The following is a 22,939-nucleotide window of genomic DNA, read 5'->3' as shown; positions in this document are numbered from 1 at the left end:
GCTCACCTGACCGTACGTTCACCAGTAGTTCCCTCTACTGTTCTCACAGAGCCAACTCTCCTTCAGAGCATTTAAAACTTTCGAATTATTAGTGGTCTGCTCCCTGACAAGACGATAAACAGATTCCTTGTCCATGATTGTACACCAGTGCCTAGAACAGTTCTTAGTACAATAAAAACTTCCTGCACTAAGTGCACAGACATAACCTCAACATTTTGAAGACAGCAGGAGGATAAAGAGTGCAAGGCCTAAATTCAAAGCCAACCTCAGTTACCTGTGGAGTCCAAACCCAGCCTGGGATACGTGGGAAACTGTCTCAAATAACAAACAAAACAAAACAAAACAAAACAAAACAAAAAGTGGGATTTGGTGATGAAGATTTAATAATACCAGCACCTGGGAGGTGGAAGCAGAGGGATCAGGAGTTCAAGACCAACCTCAGCTATCTAGTCAGTTCCAGGCCAGTCTGGAGGGTTGCATGAGACAATGTTGCAAGCAAAACAAAGCTTTCTGGAAAGCCTGTTGGTGGTGATGCACACCTTTAATCCCAACACTCAGGTGGCAGAGGCAGGCAGATCTCTGTTAGTTCAAGGTTCGAGACCAGCCTGGTCTACAGAATAAGTTCCAGGACAACCAGGACTACACAGAGAAACCCTGTCTTGAAAACCCAAAACCAAAACAAACCAAAAAACCCCACAACTTTCTGGATAAGTATAAGTAATGAGCAAATCAGCCAAATCAAATTATCAAGACACTGGTCACCACAAACCTACCTCTCACCTTCCAGGAGCACACCAGAAGCTCTGGCAGCAGATAGGCAACAATACCCACTAAGTCTGGGGCCAAAGAAGGATTTTCACTTACTCATCATTATCTACTGCTGTTGTGGAGTCACTAGCTATTACAGTTACACAAGAGAAAGACACAGTGTATTGTTCACACTTTGTGTGCCTATGACAAATACCTGAGAAAAACAACTTAACAGTTTAGAGATTCTGGCCTACCTCTGCAGGGATGGTATGACTGAGCAGAGCAGCTCACAGTACCATAACTAGGAAGCAGAGGGAAAATACATGAATGTTAGGCTTTGTCTTTCTTCCTTTCATACCACTGGCCCCAGGCTATAGGATGGAGCCCTCCCTTTAGGGCTGATCTCCCCTAACTCTTACTTAACCTTTCTAGGAAATAAATCCTTATAGACTACCACATATGTGTACTTTACTATCCATCCTGGTGCTTCTCAATCCAATCAAGAATCACAATTAACTATAGCAAGGTTATCTATTGTCAATATGATACCCAAACACATCTCCTGTTCCACAAAAGCCCACTACTGGCCTCCAAAAGGCTCATGTTCATTTTATAATCCAAAATGCATTCAGCCTTAACTGTTAGCTGTGGCCAGTCTTTACTGTTCCAACACTTCAAACATAGTGGCACATGCTTAGAAACCAAGCACTGGGAGGGCTGAGGCAGGACAATCCATTCTAGATTGCCCTGAACTAGAACCTGAGGCCACAACAGGCTACAAAGCAAGACACCCAAAAAACCAAAAATCCAAGTTTAAAGCCTGTCCTAAGGCAAACCCCTGGCTGAAGAGAGGAGGGTGTTTAAATACTCCTCCCACAAAACAAAAAACAATGAGTAAACATTCCCATTCTATTTAATAGCTTTTTTAAATTTATTTTATTTTATGTAAGTGTTCTTCTTGCATGTATTTCTGTTACCACACGTGTGCCTGGTACCTTTGGTTTGTCAGATCCCCTAGAACTGGAGTTATGGAAGGTTTTGAGTCACCATCTTAGTGGCTGTCCTATGCAAAAACAAGTACTCTTAACTGCTGAGCCTCCTCTCCAGCCCCAACATTCCCATTCTAAAAGGGAAAAACTGTGGTAAAGAAAAGGAGAAGGGCCAAATACCAAACCCTGTAGCTTTAAACCAGGATGTGATCTGACTCTAAAGAACAATCTGCTTCTGCGGTCTTGCTGGCCGTAACCCACAAGGCTTCTCTATCAGGCTGGCTCTGCTCACGCCCATGTCCTTCCTCAGGAGAATTTCCAGGCTCTTGGCATCTCTGACTTCTGGGGTCTCCACTGCATCTCCAGCTCCACTCACTGCTGTAGTCACTGCACTCTCAAGGACACCCATGGGGATCCTGACCTTGACATACATTCCTTGGTCTTTCAGGCTTTGCTTTTTTGGCGTTTTAGTTTTTCGTGTGTGTGTGTGTTGTGTGTGTGTTTTGTGTGTGTGTGTTGTGTGTGTGTGTTGTGTGTGTGTGTGTTGTGTGTGTTCTGTTTTGGGGGGATTTTGAGTTGTTTGTTTGTTTTGAGACAAGATTTCTATGTGTAGTCCTGACTGTCCAGGAGCTCGCTCTATAGAGCACACTGACCTCAAATTCAGGATCCGCCTGCCTCTGCCTCCTGCATGCTGGAATTAAAGGTGTGCACCACCAGGCCCAGCAGAACGGTATGGAATGATACATCATGCTGAACATGATGACCTGAGTTCAGTTCCTGGGATCCCCACGGTGAAAGGAGAAAAGTGACTCCCACAAATTGTCCTCTGATTTCCATAACAAAGCACAAAAAAACAATTAAAGAAGAAAAATTAGGTCGACGCATCCACAACCATAACTCCTGCCCTCATTCCTGCAGAGCTTCATTACAGTGACACCACGTGATGTCGCCAACTCAAGCACTAGCTAGGGCCCCTTGAACCATGGCTGCAGTGGCCTCTGGGTGCCAGGATGACTGAGCCCAGGTAAAACTCTAGGCAAACCTGTGCGGTGGAGCACCCCAGCACTCTCTTCTCACAGCAGTCTCTCAAATGAGTTAAAACCTTTACATGCTGAGCATGACACTATGGGTAGAACACAGCCAATTTCTGAGATGCTCTGTGTCTCCTTCCTACTGCTTCATTGCAAAGTATTATACCTGGACTCTCTGACAGTCCTAACGGCTTCAGCAGCCAAGCTTTCCTGCTCTTTCTCTAAGTGTATTGCAAGTTTCTGAAATCCTTCAGTTCTGCTTTATCTTCCCACATGCCACTATAAACCATCCCAGCCGAATGCTGTAATGCCTTGAAATTTCCTCACCAGATAAATAATTTTATCACCTTGAAGAAAGTTTTATTTTTTTCTTTGACAATTTCATATATGTATATAATATATCCTGATTACTATTATCCCTAAATTCTCCTCTCCTACACCCTATACCTATCAACCCCACCTTCCCTCTGCCTTCTTTATTTTATTTTATTCTTTGATACCCGAGGATGACCTGAATTTCTGATCCTCCCATCTCCACCTACTGACTCCTAGAATGACAAGTATTTGCCACCATACTCAATTTATGTAGTGTTGGGGATCAAATCCAGGACTTTGTGTATGCTTAAATTAGTCTCACACAAAATCTCAGACTCAGACAAAACACAATTTCCTTTTTCTTCTGGTACAAAGGTGGAACCTAGGGCCTAAACCACGAAGTCACTTCCCTTTTCACTTTAAAAAAAAAAAAAAAAAAATTGAGCAGGGTCTCAGTAAGTTGCCTAGGCAGGTAATGAACTTGTCATCCTCCTGCCTCAGCCTTGCTCAGGAGATGGGACTACAAGCCTGTACCAGGCCTAGGCAAAATACAGACAATTTTTCTGCTACAATGAAGCATAGATTACTTCTAGTCTAATTCCAACAGAGTTCTCACTGCCACCCAAAACCTCTCAGCACAGCCCTTACTGTCCATATTTCTATCAGTATTCTCGTCTTGTTCCTTCCAGAATCACCTACTAAGTTCTGTAGACAGTATAGTAGGCCTTTCCTAGTCCACAGCTACAACCCCAACCCCCCCTTTTTGAAACAGTCTCTATACATAGCTGTCCTGGAACTCACTCTGTAGAACAGGCTGGCCTCAGACTCAGAGGTCCACCTGCCTCTGGGATTAAAGGAGGGTGTGCCACCATCCCAGCTCTACATTCTTTAAAGCTGCTACATACCAGTTACAAAGGCTTCAGAAACAGAAGGCGTGGTGCCTCAACAGCAACCTCATTTCTCTGGGACCAATTTTCTCGTTACTTAGACAAAGTTGCTGTGACAAAATACTGATGCTGGTCATGGTGGCACGTGACTTTAATCCCAGGGCTCAGGAGGCAGAGGCAGGCGGATTTCTGTGAGTTGGAGGCCAGCCTGGTCCACAAAGCGAGCCCAGGACAGCCAAGGCTACATAGAGAAACCGTGTCTCACAAAAAGCAAGCAAACAAACAAACAAAAATACTGAAAGAACTTAAAAGAATTATTTATTTTTCCTCAGTTTCAGATGTTTTAATCTGGTATGGTAGAGAAGGAATGGTGGCACAATGCAGCTTCATCATGGTGACCAAGAAGCAGAGAAAGACAGACAGACAGACAGACAGACAGACAAAGACATACACAGAGAATGTCTACAGTAGCAGGCTTTCTTCTTTTCCTCCTTTTATTCAGTTTGGGCACTGTCTATTCGGTGGGGCTGCCTAAGCAGGCCAAGCCCTAGCTAACCCTCTCTGGAAATAAACGTCACAGGTACAAACAGAGGGTTTACTAATCTAGGTGCTTGTCTCACTCTAATCAAACTGACAAATAAAATTAACCCATTCCTAATTAGGTAACTAAGAAGGAAAGGTGAAACCAACATCTTTGCAGATGTTATTAGAAAATCCAATAAAATCAACTAAAAATCTTTTATATTTGACAAAAGATTCACATAAGTCAGTGAAAACCAACAGGTAGGAAATCCATGCCAGAGCTGGTAAGATGGTTCGGCAGATAAGGGTACTTGTCACTAAGCCCATGACTGGAGCTGGCTTCTAGAACTCCCTGGGTGGAAAGGGATAAACTGTCCTCTGACTTACACACATCGATGGTGGCACATGTGAGTGCACACACACAAGATAAATCAGCAAATTTTAAAAAGAAATATATCACGAATAAGCAGGAGTTGTAAATAATTCAAACACTAAAAAAGCAAAACAAAAAGATCTGAGAAACAAAGTTCCTTTAAACTCTACGAAACAAAAGACTTGCACAAAGAGAAAAGTCCTGTCCTGTTCACAGTAAGGACACCACATGTTGGGTGTGGTGGTGCACACCATTAGCACCAGCTCCACAGCTGGTGATGTGGATGGAGGCAAGCCTGATCTACACAGAGAATTCCAGGCCAGCCAGCCCAGCATGAGACACTATCTCAAAAGAAATTATTCTTCCTTCATTAATCTGAAAACATAACATAGTCCCAATAAAAACAGATAGAATTTAGTCGGGCAGTGGTGGCACACATCTTTAATCTCAGCATTTAGGGGACAGAGGCAGGTGGATCTTTGAGTTCAAGGCCAGCCTGGTCTACAAAACAAGTTCTAGGATAGCTATGGCTACAGCGGGAAACCTGTCTCAAAAAAACAGGACTGAATTTTTAAACATTTTTCAGATTTACTAATTTTATGTGTATGGGTGCTTTGTCTGCATGTATGTGTATATGTGCAACTAAGCTTATCAAATATCATAGAGTATTAAAAGTGAGTACTAAAACATAAATATTCAGATTTCTGTAACAACAAAAACTCCATCAACAGACTTACAAGTACATGCAAATTATACCACATATAGAATATGATAAGGAGAAATCTTAAGCAACTGAAAGAAAGATGACTGTTCAACAACAGGTATTCCACAAATAGGTACACATCTGAAAAAAAATAGCTTCAAACTATATTTCACACTAAAATAAATCTCAAATGTATAATAGATGTACTGGTAAAAACCTGTAGAATACAGCCGGGCGTGGTGGTGAATGCCTGTAATCCCAGCACTTAGGGAGGCAGAGGTAGGTAGATCTCGGTGAGTTCAAGGCCAACCTGGTCTACAAAGCATGTCCAGGACAGCCAAGGTTACACAGAAAAACCCTGTCTCAGAAAAAGAAAAAAAAAGTAAAATTCAAATCTAAGAATAAAATTATAAGATAGGGCTAGCAAGCTGGCTCAGTGGGTAAAGGCACTTGCCTGACAGCCCGAGTTTAATCCCCAGAACACACCTTAAGGACAAAAGGAAGCCAGGCCATGGTGATGTACACCTTTAATTCCAACACCTGCAAAGGCAGAGGCAGATGATCTCTGTGAAATCAAAGCCAGCCTGATCTATAGTGAATTTCGGGCTAGCCAAGGCTACATAAAGAGACCCTATCTAAAAAAAAAAAAAAAAAAAAAAAAAAAAAAACCACTTTTCCGTATTTGTCTGTAGATGCATAAAATAACTCTGGACATAGGAGAAGAGCATACTGTCACTAGGGAGAAGATCTGTACAGGAGCAGAATAGAAGGAACACTTTCCTGTGCACACTGTTAAACTTTTGAACTTTTGTTCTGTAAATATATTTCTGCATTTTAAAAGCTAAAATTCAAAAATAATGAAGCTTTCCTGTAGATGCAGCAGCTTCTCTCTGAGCTTCTGCAGCTGTATTTCCAGCTCTGTGTTCATTTAGAGACTTTGAGTGCCCTTTACTGACTGCAGTCCCCCAAGGGAGAAGGTCTCAGCTGAGTCAGCGTGTGTTCCCTTGGTGCACCTGGTGCCTCTTTTGGACCAAGGTGGAAAGTCTCTGCTGTCCACTGATCTAAACTAGTCCACCAGTGTAAACAATTCATCTTCAGGGGAAAAGTTGTTTTTCGTTTAAGTTATTTTGCAAACTAGCAATGCTCAGGGCAAGAAACTTAGCTTCTCTAAGCATCAAAATTAGCCAAATAATCTGGAGGCATTTTCAGCAAGCCAAGCTAAATGCACTGAAAATAGAAAGGAATTTCCTTTCATTTCAGTTAATGAATGAGGTGGATTTCAGAGACTCTGAAGCACAAGCACTAAAGAGGGTGATTTTTGCTGCATGTTAAGAGTCATTGTTGAGGGGTCTGGAGAGATGGCTCAGCAGTCAAGAGCATTGGCTGATCTTCCAGAGGACCCTGGTTCAATTCCCACCACATACACGGCAACTCACAACTCTCTGGTCTGTAACTCAAATTCCAGTGGATCTGATTCCCTCACATAGATATATATGTATGGCAAATGTACATAAAAAATAAATAAATTTTAGAGTCATTGTTGAGATGGCACAGTAAGACCTCCATTAAAGGAAGAACTAGCTGTACTTATTGTGATGTCTGTCATAGGCACATACATGATCTTCACAATTAAGTACCAACAAATAAAGGGTCCATTTCTATCCCTTTGTGACCTTGTCAGGAATTATTGAAAAATGATTGAACTGATCCATCACTGCTAGCTATGGAGACTTATGAGGAAAGAATCTAATTTTAAATGTTTATTCAGTGCATATATGTGCATCTACATATGTATGAGGACAGATGCCCAAGGAGCAAAGAAGGAGTACAGTGTCCAGCTCCCTAGAACTGGAGTTTCAAGTAATTATGACCTGCCTCATGTGGATACTGAGAATCGAACTTTGGTCTTCTACAAGAGGAGCAAATGCTCTTAAGCACTGAGCCATCTCTCCAGCTCCCAGAGAATCTATTTTTAAAAGCTAGAAAGAAAAAAAAAAAATGAGGCCCTTACAAGTCTCATTACAATAGATAAAACCCTTGCTTGGCCCAGGAAGCTGCTCTCAGACTCAGCAGGTGCTAGCAGAAGCAAAGCCAGGATCTGCACTCCTACCAAGTCCACTACCTGGAAGCCTCTTGCCTGATTTCCTGCTGATAATGTGCTCTAATGGAAGATGCCAAGACTCCAGACAATTTATATAACCAAATCCCCAAAATAGAAGACGTGATAAGTCTTTGCTCTATCACAACCACCTCAAGATTCCTTACTGTAAATGCTGTATGGAAGAACGACGGCTCCACTCTAACCACAATGAGTGCAAACAGCTGGCTCTGAGTAGAGATTGACACAGAAGAAAGCCACATAGGAAACTCACCTGGTGTCCCTTTTCTGGGGGAGGATCTGGGAGTCCTCAAAACCCTAAACACTACGGCTGCAGGGTGCAGGGCCCCTTCCAATTGCATCTATCAGAGAACACTCTATCCCTGCAACTCTTTCTTGCCCATCTGCCCCGGGTTTCCCATCCTATTCGCTGCTAAGCCCAAAGCAAGCTGCAAAACTCCTGTAATTTTTTCTTTTTCCACTTTTTATGTGTGTGGCATTCATGTGCCTATACATGTTTTTGTATGTGTGTGTATGCACATGTGTATGGATGGGTGTGCATGTGGAAGCCTGTAGTTGCCAGTCATTCTCAATTGATTCTCCACCTTATTCACTGAGCCAGGGTCCCTTAACCAACCCAGAGCTTGGCAACATGGTTAGTCTTCCTCGCCTTGTCTTGGTCTTCCAAGGCTGGACTTACAGGGAGCGGCCGTATCGTAACTGCTGAGGTAGATCGCCAACCCTTTTTCTACACACTAGGAGGCAAAGAGTGGTGTGTTGGTGGGCTAGCTGTGAGGACACAGCCCAAAATGCAATATAGCTATAATTTGCTATTTCCTAGTCTCCATTCCCCCCAGCACATAAACTTCACCTGGCCTGTAAGTTTTCTTTTTAAGATTTACTTTTGGCCAGATGGTGGTGGCACACACCTTTAATCCCAGCACTCAGGAGGCAGAGGCAGGAGGATCTCTGTGAGTTCCAGATCAGCCTGGTCTACATAGTGAGTTCCAGGACAGCCAAGGCTACACAGAGAAACCTTGTCTAAAAAAAAAGAAAGAAAAGAAAAGAAAAAAGAAAAAGAAAAAAAAGAAAGATAGATTTACTTTTACGTTTCTATTATTTATTATATTTATTTTTTGGTTTTTCGGGACAGGGTTTCTCTTTGTAGTCCTGGTTATCCTGGAACTCACTGTGTGGACTTGGCTGGTCTCAAACTCACAGAAAGCCACCTGCCTCTGTCTCCCAAGTGCTAGGATTAAAGGCATACACCACCACCACCACCAAGCTACTTTTTTAATGCAATATTATTACATTATTATATGTAAAAGATGTACCTTGGGGGGTATTGTGTGTACACATGCACCTGAGGGCACCCATAAGGAAGTCAGAGGACAACTTTATAAAGTCAGTTATCTCTAGGTGATTTCTGGGGTCAAGAGCAGGTCACCAGATTTGTGGAGCAAGTGATTTTATTCTCTGAGTCCTCTTCTAGCCCTTCATTTTATTTCATCCATCCATCCATCTATCTATCTATCTATCTATCTATCTATCTATCTATCTATCATCTCTATTTTGGTTTTATCTATCTATCTATCTATCTATCTATCTATCTATCTATCTATCATCTCTATTTTGGTTTTTTGAGCCAGGTATGGTGGCACATGCCTTTAATCCTAGCACTCAGGAAGCACAGGCAGGCAGATCCCTGAATTCAAGATCAGCCTGGTCTACAGAGCAAGTTCCAAGACAGCCAGGGCTACACAGAGAAACCCTGTATAGAAAAACTAAACAAAACAAAACTTTGTTTTTATTTTTAACTGTGAATATAGGAGAGGAGACACATGAATTCAGTACCTGTGGAATCTATCTAGAAGAGCTAGAGTCACAGGCAGTTATGAGGCACTATGTGGGTGCTGGAACCAAACTCAGGTCCTCTTTAAGAACAAAGGACAGCCATAAAAATGGGAGAAATTATCTGCAAATCATTATCTAACAGAGGATTAATATCTAGAATATATAATGAACCTTTGTGACCCAACAAGAGAAATCAACACAATTCAAAAACATGCAAAGAGGAGAGATGGCTCAAAGGTTAAGAGCAGTGGCTATTCTTCCAAAGGTCCTGAGTTCAATTCCCAATCAACCACACAGTGACTCCCAACCATGTAGAATGAGAGCTGGTCTCCTGTTCTGGTGTGCAGGCAGAACACTGAATACATAATAAATAAATCTTTAGAAACAAAACAACACACACGAAGATGGCTGGAGTGCCATCTCAGTAGTTAAGAGTGCAGAGGACCTGACCTGAATCCCCAGTACTCACATTAGACAGCTTACAAACAGCTGTAACTCCAGCCCCAGCCTCTCCACTCCTCAGGACTCTGCACTATGAGACCATACCCCCACACAGACACAAACACCTACATGTAATTAAAAATATTATAAATACATCTAGGGAGTGGGCACATGGTTCTACAGTCAAAAGCACTGGTTATTCTTCCAGAGACCAAGATTTGCTTCGGGTCTCACATGGCAATTCACAACCATCTTAGCTCCGGTTCCAAAAGATCTGATAGCCCCTTTGCTCCTTGAGCACTGTGTATGTGGAACACATACACACATACACAGGCAAAACACCCATAGACATAAAAATAAATAAACTTTAAAACAAAATAAATTGTAAAATGTGCAAAGAACTTAAAGATCATTTAGGGTAAGTGTAACAAACAACCTACAGATGGTTTAAGCATACAAAAGAATTTGGGCAGGTCATACACAAATTACATGCTATTTTACTTATTTAATTTTATTTTATGTGCACTGGTCTGAGGGTGTCAGATCCCCTAGCACTGGAGATACAGACAGTTGTGAGCTGCCATGTGAGCACTGGGAATTGAGCCTGGGTCCTCTGGAAGAGAAGCCAGTGCTCTTAACCACTGAACCATCTCTCCAGCCCAATTACATGCTATTTTATAGAAAACTGTCAAACCCCACAGATACCCTAAAGGGCACCCAATCTCCCATGGATACTGAGGGATAACTGTATATCCAAATCAACATGCAGAAAATATACAATGAACTAAAAGTAAGAATTCAAAGGTAGGAGCTAGAGAGATGGCTCAGTGGTTAAAGAGCACTGGCTGCCCTTCCAAAGGACCTGGGTTCAATTCCCAGCACTCACATGGCAGCTCATAGCTGTCTGTAATCCAGCTCCAGGTGATTTGATGCTCTCACACAGACAGACATGCAGGCAAAAACACCAGTGCACACAAAACAAAAATAAAAAGAATTCAAAGATATGGGGCTGGAGAGATGGCTCAGCAGCTAAAGGCACTTGTTCTTGCAGGGAATCAGGGTTGGTTGTTCACAACCACCCCTAACTCCAGTTCCAGGGGATCTGACACCCTCTTCTGACCTCCAGGGGCACCAGGCATACATACGGTAAACATACAAACATGAAAGCAAAACATTCATATACATAAAATAAAATAATCTAAAAAGTGTTCATTACAATTTCCCTTACATGACAGAACTGATCATTAGCAAAGTCACAGACTCAGAAAGTAGCACAGAGGTTCCTAGGACTGGAAGACAGGAAATTCAGAACTATTTCTGTGTAGAATAATTAAAAAGTTCTGAAAACAGATAATAATGACAGCTATACAACAACACTGTGAGTATAGTTAATATCTGTGACTGCTATATTTAATCATTAAAATTATAAATTTTGCTATGTATCATTTCCCCCAAATTAAAAAATTAGAAAAGTATAACAAGCATCTTGGACTCAGCTCCATGACACAGGCTGCTTCCCTCCACTCTCCCACCTCCCATTTGCTAATAGAACAATAGAGAGACTATGAAGTCAGTGGGTACATCTGCAGGAAGACACCCACTGTTGTCAGGCAAACAAGTCTGCACACAGGCACAGCCCCTAACTGGCTACTCACCCGTGGTCAGTGAGCAAACGTGCCTGAAATTCACCCATGAAGGAGTTAGCACTATCATCTCCTCTGATCATTATGGGGCTTGAGATACACTCTCACTAGAGCCCCGAGCACACACACTGAAAAAGCTCAGTAACTACTACCCACAAGTATCACCTCAGGTGGTAAAATCACCTGGAAACTCAGGACAGTCGTAAGTTACAGGGGCAGAAGCTCACGTGGCAATCTGGAAGACATGGTTTGAAGGCCTGATCCTGTACAGGCTGGATGACCCTGGAACCCTGTAGCCCTCACAGCCAACAAATGGACATCCATAATCAGCGTGAGCAAACAGCACATGATCCTAAGGGTCTTCTAGGCTCTCCGAGACACATTCATCTGAAGTGCTCCTGAACTGTGGCAGCCCTCAAGTTCACCACCCACGTTAACAAATACATACATACAGCAGGCATGGTTCCTTTCCCAGCTGGACAGTTAGGCAGTCTGTGTATGACCTCAGGCAAATCACAGTTTTTATGGCTCTGTGTTCTAGCCACAAACTAAGAACAAAGTTTTTTTTACCCACTTCAGGACAGTAATCCAAATTGGTGGTAGGGTTTCCAAGCCAGGGACTATAAAGCACATGGAAACCTCTGGAGAGGTTCTCCCTCTCTTTCTTTTGCCACAGTAACAAAAGAGAAAGAGAGACAGGAGGATGAAACTTTGTGGTCAGCCTGGGCAATGAAGCCCAACCCAAGATAAAAAGCATAGGTGTCGCTCAGTGAACAATGCCCTAGTTCCACACCCCCAATAATTTAATAGTAAGTATAGAAATAATGTTTATAGTTGTATATACTCTTGGTTGTTTTTTTTTTTTTTTTTTAGAGAGCATGTGCCAAGTGGACATGCTGAAAATATATATATTAAAAAAAAAAAACTTTAGATCTGACATACATTAATACTTAAAAAGATACAATCTTCAATTAAGCATCACTCAGGATACACCTAAAATGCATTCAGCACTAACTAGATACACTTGATCCTGACTCTAATAAAAGCTTCACTCTTCAGCACAAGACCCTGAGATGGCAGCACACCGCACGAGCGAAATCTACAAACGCACACAAAGATAACATCATTCAAGACTGTTCCTTCGTCGACCTCACAAAAATTACCGCAAGATCACCAGAGACAGTTTAATCATCAGCTCTGCTACGGTAAGAGATTAAGAAAATGAGCAAAGCAAGGGGCGACTGCCCTCTTCATCGCCTCCATCTGCACAACTTTCTGTGATGCGGTGTGGACCCGGCGCTTCCCGCAACTGGCGCTTTCACCCTACAACCCTGACGCAACAAACCCACCTGGAAGTAAACACGAGCAAAGTTTAGGTTTAAGCAACACATAAGCCCAGAAACCGAGCCCGCCCAGCAGGCTACGTGTTGCCCGCCTATCAGATCTTCGCAAAGGGGGAGGACTGAGTCACAGGGTCCAGCTCTCGCTCCGGAAACCCCAGACAACCCCAAAGCGGGCTCCAGGGCGAGGCTGCCCGAGCCCACTGAGCCTGAACCCCTCGCGACCCCGGCACCTCGGCCCGGGCGGGGGCGCGGTCGGGAAGGGGGACGCGCGACGGTCCGGCCCCCGTGCCAGACTGCGGTCCCCCGAGCCTCCCGCGCTGCTGGACAGCGCCCACGCCCGCGCGCCCCTGCCCGGGCTCGCCCCCATCCCGGAACTCCTCGGCACGGGCGGCGCGAGGCCGGAGCCGGGGCCCCGCCGCGCCGTGGAGGCGCGCGCCGAGGTACCTGTGGCGGCGAGCCAGCTCCCGGGCGGCGGCGGCGGGGCGGCGGGGCGGCGGAGCGCGGCCTGCGCGCTCCCAGCCCGTGGTCCGGTGTTTGGAGCCCGCCCTCTCTCCCCCGGCCGCCCGGCGGCCGCGCAGCTCCCCGCCCCTTCACCTCTCAACTCCTACCTTTCCCCTCCCGCGCCGCCGCCCTCCACACGTGCTCCCGGCGGCGTGCGCATGCGTAGTCTATCTCCGCCGGCGGAGCCGGGACGCCCTCTGGCGGCCTCCTGCCGCACTACCGCGGGAGGCCGTACGGGAGCAGCCTGTGGCTCGAAGATGGAAAAAGGTGGCGAGTAGCGCTTAGGAGTTTTGACAGCACGTAACCTAGAACATGCACAACAGGCTCCTTCCTGTTCCGTGCTTTATAATACTAGAGGATTAGAAACGAGGCTGGGAGTGTGGCCCAGTGATAGAGCACTTGCTTCGGACTCCCGAGGCCCTGGGTTTGATCCACAGCACCACATCAAAAACAAACAAACGGAATTAAAAGCAACTGAGTTAAGTAGCAAATGCATGTAGTTGATGAATTCAATACAGGAGCCTCCCACACCGAGGATGTTTAATGAACACTAAGTGACAATGTATGACTCCATTTTTGTTAGAAATACAATGCATATGGTAGGGTGGGAGACGATAGATGTATAAGCAGTGTTTATTCCTAGGTGAAAGGATTAGGATTGTTGGAGTCCCAGCTGCTGACCTGCCATCAATTGGCTTGCACACGTAACGTGTTATGCTGATTACCCTGGTCAAGGGCTAAGCTAAGCATGTGCTGTGTGTTCTCTCATTTGACCTTGAAAATAGAGTTGACTCTCACGAAAGGGGAAAGTGAGGCAGGTCCCAGGCACCCAGCAATAGCCCCAACAATGGTTGTTATGCGTTTCATCTTTCTTCAGGTCCATGTGGAGAGATCTTGATCACACTACCAATGCCCAGCTCTTGGCTCTCTGAATGTATGTGAGGCCAGCCTGGTTTGCATAGTGAGTCCAGGACAGCCAGAGCTACACAGTGAGACCCTGTTTCAAAATCAGAACAAGTGTCTGATTTTGACCTTTGGTATTATAGCCTGTATTCGGGGTTACGCTTTGGAATGAGAGTTAGTCTATAAAGCAGGTTTCTGGTAGGGAAGTAGCTCAATTGGTAGACTGTTTGCCTGGAAAGCAAGGCGCTCTGGGTGTGAGCCTCAGCACCAAGTAACCTGGCTATGGTGGTTCAAACCAATAATCTCAGCCCTCAGGAGGTGCAGGCAGGAGGAACAGAAGTCCAAGGCTATAGTTTGAGGCCAGTCTGGTACACACGGGAAACTGTCATTCCCCACTTCTCACCAGAAAAAGGTGGAGATGTAGTCTGTTGGTAAGGCACTCTCCTAGCATCAAGGCCTTGAGCTCAAACCTCATTACTAAGCCAAAAAACAAAACAAAAAGTTAGGGGGCTGGAAAGATGGCTCAGAGGTTAAGAGCACTGGCTGTTTTCCCAAGGTCCTGAGTTCAGTTCCCAGCCACAACATGGTGGCATGTAACCATCTATAAGAAGATCTGGTGCCCTCTGCTGGCCTGCAGGCTCACATGCAGGCAGGATACTGTATAAAACAAAAAGTTTACCTGGTGTGCTTGCCTGGACCTCCTTGGAAATTGCAAGTCAAATAAACCCTTTGCTCCCGAGTAGATTTCTTAAAATATTTGTTTATTGTTTTCTGTATATGAGCGGTTAGCCTACTGGCTGCTATGTATATACCCCACATATGTTCCTGGTTCCCAAAGGAGGGCTTTAGCTCCCCTGCACCTGGAGTTATAGATGGTTGTGGGCCACCCGTAGTTGCTGGAAAAACTACTCAGATCCTCTGCGGAAGCAGCAAATGCTTCTAACCACAGAGCCATCTCTCTAGCCCCAACCCCCGTCCCAGGTTGATTTGAGTTAGTGTTTTTACCTTAGCAACAGAGAAGCAAACTAAAACGCCTGGGGTGGTGGCAACTGCCTGTGACCCTAGCATTCAAGAATCTGACGCAGAACGCTGTGAGTTCATCATGAGTTGCAAGGCTATACATGCCAAGGGCTTCCTTGTCTTTAAAACCAAAGAAAAAAAAATTTCCATTTCATTTTTTAGAGATTTTTTTTATTATTTATACAACATTCTGCCTGCACACCAGATTTTACTATAGACCGTTGTGAGCCACCATGTGGATGCTGGGAATTGAACTCAGGACCTTTGGAAGAGCAGCCAGAGCTCTTAACCTCTGAGCCATATCTCCAGCCCCTCATATTATTTTTTTTAATTAGAAGCAATAAAAGAAAGCAGGGTAGGAAGTGTTATCTTCATTTCTGCCCCAACCTGAGTTCACTCCCTCAAGTTCCCTTCATAGACCACATTTGTCCTCCTACAAGCTCTGGGAGGGATGGACCTCACTTCTGGTCACTGGCTTCTCCTCCCACCACTGTCTTGCTTCTCCTAGTGGGGTTGACAGTTTTATTTGTTGGGTGTCTTCTTTTATTCTGAGTGCTCAGACTTGAGCCCATCTGAATATGAATGCTCTATGACTGAGGCCCATTTAGTTTTTTAGGGCTGTTTGTTTCTTGGTTTGCCTTTCTGGTATCCAAGCCCAGGGCCTCAATTATAAGAAATAGTTTTGTTTGTTTGTTTGTTTGTTTGTTTGTTTGTTTGTTTGTTTTTATCAAAGGTAACCTGCCCTCCAAGGGCATAATATTCCATAAATCTCCCCACCTTGTAAAACTTTTATGTAGAGAATTAAGATCTCAATCCCCTCCACCTAGTAAAACTTTTTTTTTTTTTTTTTAATGGTTTTTCTAGACAGGATTTCTCTGTACAGCCTTGACTGTTCTGGACTCGATTTTGTAGACTAGGCTGGCCTTGAACTCACAGTGATCTGCCTGCCTCTGCCTCCCTGAATGCTAGGATTAAAGGCATGCACCATCAGGCCCGGCCTGGTAAAACTTTTATTTGCACAACACATACACACACACACACACAGATGTACAGACACAGAAACATGCAGACACACCAACACACACACACAATTGTCCCTGAACATGATAGTCCAGAGCAGAGAACCTCTTTCCCCTTCCCCTTTTTTTTAATTTCCTTTACATACATTCTTTTAAAACTAGTTAATTTCAAAAGACTCTTGAGGTTGGACTCCACCCAAAAGGGAAAAGGCACAAGTCACCACCCGCATTAGAATAAAAACCAAGTGCACGTCCTGCCCTGGTATGCCTGCCAGCCTGTCCTTCTTGCAAAAAGAAATTGCCTTGCTGGGTTATTTTCACTTAATTCATGTGTCTTTGTTCAACACCAAGAATATTTGTTCCTAACACCAAGAATGCTAGCCAAGTGCTCTCCACACTGAGCCATCTCTCCAGCAGCGCCCACCAGCTTCCAGACTGAGTCTGTTACGGCCCTGCAGGGTTGAGCCTCTTCTTTTACTGCTTTGTTCCTGAAAAAACTGTGGTTCTGAACTCAGCTCACAACACAGGCACCTAGGGAAAAGTTAAGACTAACCATAGTTCTGCTGAGCCCTAGGCCCACTGGATTGTCCTCTCTCCAGAGAGGAAACTTTGGGAACTGCTGTCAACCCCACACCTTGCCCTTTCCCCATCCAATCGCTCCAACTAAGCTGTTCTCTTTAAAACAGCATGCAAGAGATAAGCATGTATTTTATTTTATTTTTGAGCTAGAGTATCACTATGTTGCCATGGCTAGCCTGGGCCTCTGCATTTTCACCAGGCAGTCCAGGACAAGGAACCAAACAGGAGCGACATAAAGTAGCCTTGCACAGCTGGGGACTGGTGTCCTAGGCCTTGGGTCTGTTATCTAGCACTGGGGGAAAGTGGTTTTTCCTGTCAAGGTCAGGGACAGGCCAATCTGTTGCTAACACCAGGCAGGCAGGGCAGCCACACAGACCAAAGCCTGGGGACAGACACAGGGAAGGGCTTCTGGACTAAGATTTTCTCAGGAATGAGGGAAAGGAGCATCAGTGAAGAAGGAGGCAAACTATCACCATACACTGACAACACGGCTCAACCTGTGGGTCGTAACCTCTTTGGCGGCTGCATGTCAGATACTTACATTATGATTCATAACAGTAGCAAAATTATTGTGGTGAAGTAGCAATGAAATAATGTTAAATAATGTTATAGTTGAGGATCACCGCAGCATGAGGAACTATATCAAAAGGTCGCAGTATTAGGAAGGTTGAGAACATGTCCTGGACATAAGGGTGCACACCTTTAATTCTAGCACTTGGAAGGCAAGGGCAAAGCCAGTCTAGTTTACATAGTGAGTTCTAGACCAGCAAGGGCTACATACTGAGACCCTGTCTTAAAAAAAAAAAAAAATGATTGCAATTGGCAACATGATCAAGCAAAAAATGGCTGCTGCAGGACCAGGCTCCTTGGTTTCAATCCAGTTCAGATATAAGCTATAGCTCTGCAGCTGAGAGAATCTATTTAACCTCAGGAAACCTCAAACTACAAGCCAAACCCAGGACATAATTAAGAACACCACTCTCTGAGGCTTCTGAAAGAAATTAAATCAAAACATGAACACATAAAATCCCTTGATTCCAGTAAGTAGCAGCCACTGTAATTACTGTTACACAGTCACTTAAAAATAATTCAAACTCTCAGTGTTGCATTTGGTATCTGTATTTCCTAGCAGGATTTCACCATCTGTCATATAAAGGACACAATAACAAAATTTCCAGCCTATAATCCCAGCACTAGGTCGGTGAAAGGCAGAAGGTTCACTGTAAATTCAAGGCCGTTCAGACTTTATAGCTAGAGCCTTTCTCAAGGAAACAAAAAATATGATCTGGGGATATAGCCCCTTGGTAGATGCTGCCTAGTATTTAGGTTCAATCCCCAGTATTACAAAAAATTAAAAAATAAATGTAAATACTTGGGGTGGAGGTAGAGAGATGACTCAGTAGTTAAGAACACTGCTCTTCCAGAGGACCCAGGTTCATTTCCAAGTACCCACATGGTAGCTCACAACCATCTCTAACTCCAGTTCCAAGGGACCCAATGCCCTCTTCTGACCTCTGCAGGCATTAAGCATGCACATAGTGTACTGACATACACGCAGGCAAAATACCTATAATTTCTTTTTGCTGGATGGTGGTGGTGGCGCACGCCTTTAATCTCTGTGAGTTCAAGGCCATCCTGGTCTACAGAGTGAGTTCCCGGCCAGCAAGGGCTACACAGAGAAACCCTGTCTACAGACAGGCTGGCCTCAAACTCACAGAGATCTGCCTGCCTCTGCCTCCAGAGTGCTGGGATAAAAGACATTAGCCACCACCACCCATCTTAATTAATTAATTAGTGTGATAATTTTTGAAATTATTAGGCCACTGAGATGGCTCAGTAGGTAAAGGTGCTTGCTTTCAAGCCTGAAGACCTGAGTTAGATCCCTGGAATGCACAAGCAGAACAAATTCCCACAGGTTGCCCTCTGACCTCCGTATGTGCGCTGTGGCACATGCAAACCCACACACAAAATAAATGAGTGGAAATAAATAGATGTAGTGAAAACTTTAATAAAAATGAAATAATTAAATAGTTTCATTATCTTCCCACTTTTTAAATGAGTAAACTATAAACTAAGGCTTAGAGAGGTTAAATGACTTGACTTCCCAATTCCCACCCCCAGGCCCCAAACAACTACTAATCCATTGTCTATCTCTGTAGATTTTGCTCTTTCTGGACATTTTAAATAAATGGAATCAGGAGCTAGAAGAGGCTTCATCAGTTAGGAGCTCATACTGCTCTTGTAGCAGAACTGAGTTTCACTCAGAGCATCCATAACAGGCTGCTCATAACTGACCGTAACTCCAGCTCCAGGGGGTGAGACAGATGCCCTCCTCTTGGCTTCAGCAGATACCTGCACTCATGCAGATATAGTATGCATGACACACAAGCATTCAGATAATTAAAAGATAAAACATTTGTGTTTTACTTATTTAGAGATTATAATATATGTTTGAGTTTCCTGACACAGGTTTTCACTGCTTTGGCTGGCCTGGAGCTCACAATGTAGATGATGTTGGCCCAGAACTAATAGATCTGCCTGCCTCTCCCTCCCAAAGGCTTGCACCACCATGCCCACCTTGAAATAAAGTACTTTAAAACAATAAAATGGGCTACAGAGGTAGCTCAGTGGTTAAGAGTACTAAACCAAACCAGGTTTGGTTCCTAGTACCGTCATGGTAGCTTACAACCACCTGCAACTCCAGTTGCAGGGGATTCAATCCCCTCTTCTGGCTCTGCCAGCGACAGGCACTCACATAAAATTACAAAGCTGGGTCCCAGCACTCACAAGGCAGAGGCAGGGGGATCTCTGTGGGTTCGGGGCCAACCTGGGCTAAAGAGCAAGTTCCAGGACAGCCAAAGCTACAGAGAGAGACCCTGTCTCAAAAAAAAAAAAATTACATACCTGGGTATGGTAACATATAACCTTAATCCCAGCAACTGGGAGACAGAAGCAGGTAGATCTCTGTGGGTTTGAGACCAGCCTGATCTAAATAGAGAGGGTGAGAACAGCAGCAGTGACATAGTAAGACTCTGCCAATGGATGGATGGATGGCTGCAGCTGAGTGACATGAGCCTTTAAGCCTAGCCTCCGAGAGGCAGCACAGAGGACTGAGAGTTTGAGACAGGCTACACAGTGAACTCAAAGCCAGCCGTGACAGCAAGGAAAGAGCCTGTCTCAAAAACCAGAATGAGCAAAAATTAAAACAGCCAGGTAGAATTCCAAGATTCAAGAGGCTAGGGAAAGAGTATTTCTATGAATTTAAGGCCAGCCTGGGCTACATAGTGAGATCCCGTTATGGAACAAAAGAACGGCCCCCACAGGCTCATATATTCTAATGCTTGGTCACCAGGGAGTGGAACTGTTGGAAAAATTTAGAAGAATTAGGAGGTGTGGCCTTGTTGAAGGAAATGTGTCGCTGGGGGTGAGCTTTGAGGTTTCTTTCATTTTGTTTCGCTAGACAGTGTTTCTCTGTGTAAGAAGCCCTGGTTCTCCTGGGGACCAGGCTGGCTTTGAGCTCACCGAGATCTCCCTGGGACGAAAGGGAGGTTTCAAAAGCCCACTGTCCCCCCTTTCCCTTCCACCCCCTCTCACTCTTTCTGCTAGTGGATTGCGGTATAGCTCTCAGCTACTGCTCCAGCGCCATGCTTGCCGCCATGCTCCCTCCACGCGGAAACTGTAAGCCAGCCCCAAGCAAATGCTTTCTTTTTTAAGAGTTGCCTTAGTCACGGTGTCTCCTCAGCAATAGACAGGAACTAAGAAACCACCCATACACCAGGAATCATAGCAGACAGGCCAATGAGAATACAAAGGAGGGGCCAAAAAGACAGCTCATTGGGTAAAGGTGTCTGCTGCTGCGCGCGCGCGCGCGCACGCACACACACACACACACACACACACACACACACACACACACACGAAATAAATGTAATAATTATTTTTGTTTTGAGACACTCTGTAGGTCTGGTTGGCCTAGACCTGGCTGGCCTCCTCCTGACTTGGGATTAAAGGTGCGCGCCACCACACCAGCTTTATGAAAAACACTCACATATAACACAAGGGGGAGGCAGAGGAAGAGGAGGATCTCTTTCTCCTTTCCCTCTCCAAGGTTGTTTTGAGCTAATTTCTAAATTGATAACTAAATGAAGACTATGAGTGTAATTCATTCACAGAGCTCTTGCTTAGCATGTGCAAGCTGAGTTCAGTATGCGAACACACACACACACTCTATAAAGTTTTTAGTTTTACTAGTGGCACAATTTACATGCAAAAACAATACACTAACCATTGTGTTCCCTCTGAAGTGACCTTTACTAGGAAGCTGGGGGGGACCAGTGGTCGTCTCATGATGCTGGGATAAGAACTCTCTCCTCTTAGCCAGCTGTGGTGCACACCTTTAATCCCAGTACTATGGAGGCAGAGGCAGGTGGACCTCTGAGAACTTGAGGCCAGCCTGGTCTACACTGTGAGTTCCAGGACAGCCAGGCAAGGTCTAAAACTGCCCTCCAAAACACACTCACACACATACAAAACACTGGTCCCGAGAATTCCCTTCTCTTGTCCCCACAGTCTTCAAAGGAGAGTTGCTAGCAACTCACCAAGGCCCTTCCAGCCAGGCAGCAAAGACACTTCCTTACTCTCTTCATCAAGGCCATACTCACCTGGGCCCTATACAGGGCCCCACATGACCAAGGTCCTGGTGACATGCTCTTGATGGCTAGCATATGGCCAAGCTGCAGAAACACAAGGTTTACACCTGCAGTGGATCGGGAGGGACACCTGTCCCTGGTCTCCATGAATGCAGGTCGGCAGGGGGCTTTGGAGTCCAGCTCCAGCTCAATTATCCACTGCCTGCCCTAAGCTTCCAATGTCCCTCCCTCCTCTCCAAGCCCATTTCCTCACTGGACTTCAAGCAAAAGCTACTTTGCAAAATGGAAATGAACCATAAAAAAGGCAACCTCCAGGAGGGTTGTGGAACTGTCTTTATTCCAGCCATCGTTATCCTAGAAGTCAGCCAGGATGGACACTCAGGACAACTTCCTGACTGCCTCACTCTACCTGCTCCTAATGGCACAACCTCCAAACAACGGCCAGGTGAGGCTGAAGTTACAGGGGATGCTCCAAAGGACCGCTTCAGCATGCAGCCTCTCTCAGCAGAAGCCACGTGCACATCCTCACTGTGTTTCCTGAGCAAAGCCTGGGGAGCAGAGGCGTTCACATCCTCACAGCGCCATCCCAGCCTCCCTGGTCACAGCAGAGCTGCAGTCCAGCCTGAAGAGTGTGCCAGAGGTCCAAAGGCCCATTCCTGCCCAGGTGATTTATCTTCCACATTCAAAACCATCCCAAGTCACTTTAGTTGTCCCCAAATCAGGTCACAGAACAGCAGGAGACATTCCTTTGGCAAAAAAAGACACATTCTTATCCTGTATCTTGTACTGGTAGGTGAGACTTCGATCCCGCTGGGCCGTGGTCTGTGACAGCTTCCTCCAGAGGATGCTCAGCTGCAGAAGGAGAGAAGGATGAGGCAAGGAGCACCACCAAGGACCTGCTCCACTGTGAATCCCACTGGGCCTCCTGGTCACCTTCCATTGAGGCTTCTATGACAGCTCAGGTAAACATACCATATGCTAATGGGACCAACTTCTACAATAAACATTACCAGAAGCAAACATTCTCAAGGTTTGCCTCTCTATTACAGCAGCTCAATTGCTTCTCATAGGAAAGTAAAGGATGAAAAGGTCCTCGAGAGGGGCTGGAGAGATGGCTCAGAGGTTAAGAACACTGTCTGCTCTTCCTCAAAGTGCTGAGTTCAATTCCCAGCAACCACATGGTGGCTCACAACCATCTTGGTGAGATATGGCCTGCAGGTGTACATGCAGATAAAGTACTCATATATGTAAATAAATAAATAAATCTTAAAGGAAAGAAAGAAAGAAAGAAAGAAAGAAAGAAAGAAAGAAAGAAAGAA

At 44.8% G+C, this 22,939-nt stretch overlaps 2 protein-coding genes across 4 annotated transcripts in view; both read right to left on the bottom strand.

Moving 5' to 3' along the window:
• Scap (SREBF chaperone) overlaps nucleotides 1-13,576 on the bottom strand; it is a 59,749-nt gene extending 46,173 nt beyond the window's left edge. Inside the window, exon 1 of one of the 3 annotated variants that reach the window (XM_055601854.1) lies at nucleotides 13,558-13,576. The gene's annotated coding sequence lies outside the window, so the exon portion shown is untranslated. Of the gene's footprint in view, nucleotides 1-12,955; nucleotides 12,975-13,393; nucleotides 13,529-13,557 lie in introns of those variants that run through there. The other 2 variants (XM_055601852.1, XM_055601853.1) reach the window with 2 other exon arrangements.
• Nucleotides 13,577-21,935: 8,359 nt separating this feature from the next.
• The window catches only part of Elp6 (elongator acetyltransferase complex subunit 6), a 16,043-nt gene continuing 15,039 nt past the window's right edge, over nucleotides 21,936-22,939 (bottom strand). The window contains exon 7 of the mRNA XM_055601656.1: nucleotides 21,936-22,472. Coding sequence (XP_055457631.1) covers nucleotides 22,344-22,472 — 129 coding nt within the window. The 3' untranslated portion in view covers nucleotides 21,936-22,343. The remainder of the gene's footprint in view (nucleotides 22,473-22,939) is intronic.

Source organism: Psammomys obesus, unplaced genomic scaffold (genome assembly GCF_907164565.1).
Source record: "Psammomys obesus unplaced genomic scaffold, mPsaObe1.curated_primary_1811, whole genome shotgun sequence".
Taxonomy (NCBI): domain Eukaryota; kingdom Metazoa; phylum Chordata; class Mammalia; order Rodentia; family Muridae; genus Psammomys; species Psammomys obesus.
This window is presented reverse-complemented; position numbering and strand designations above follow the sequence as displayed.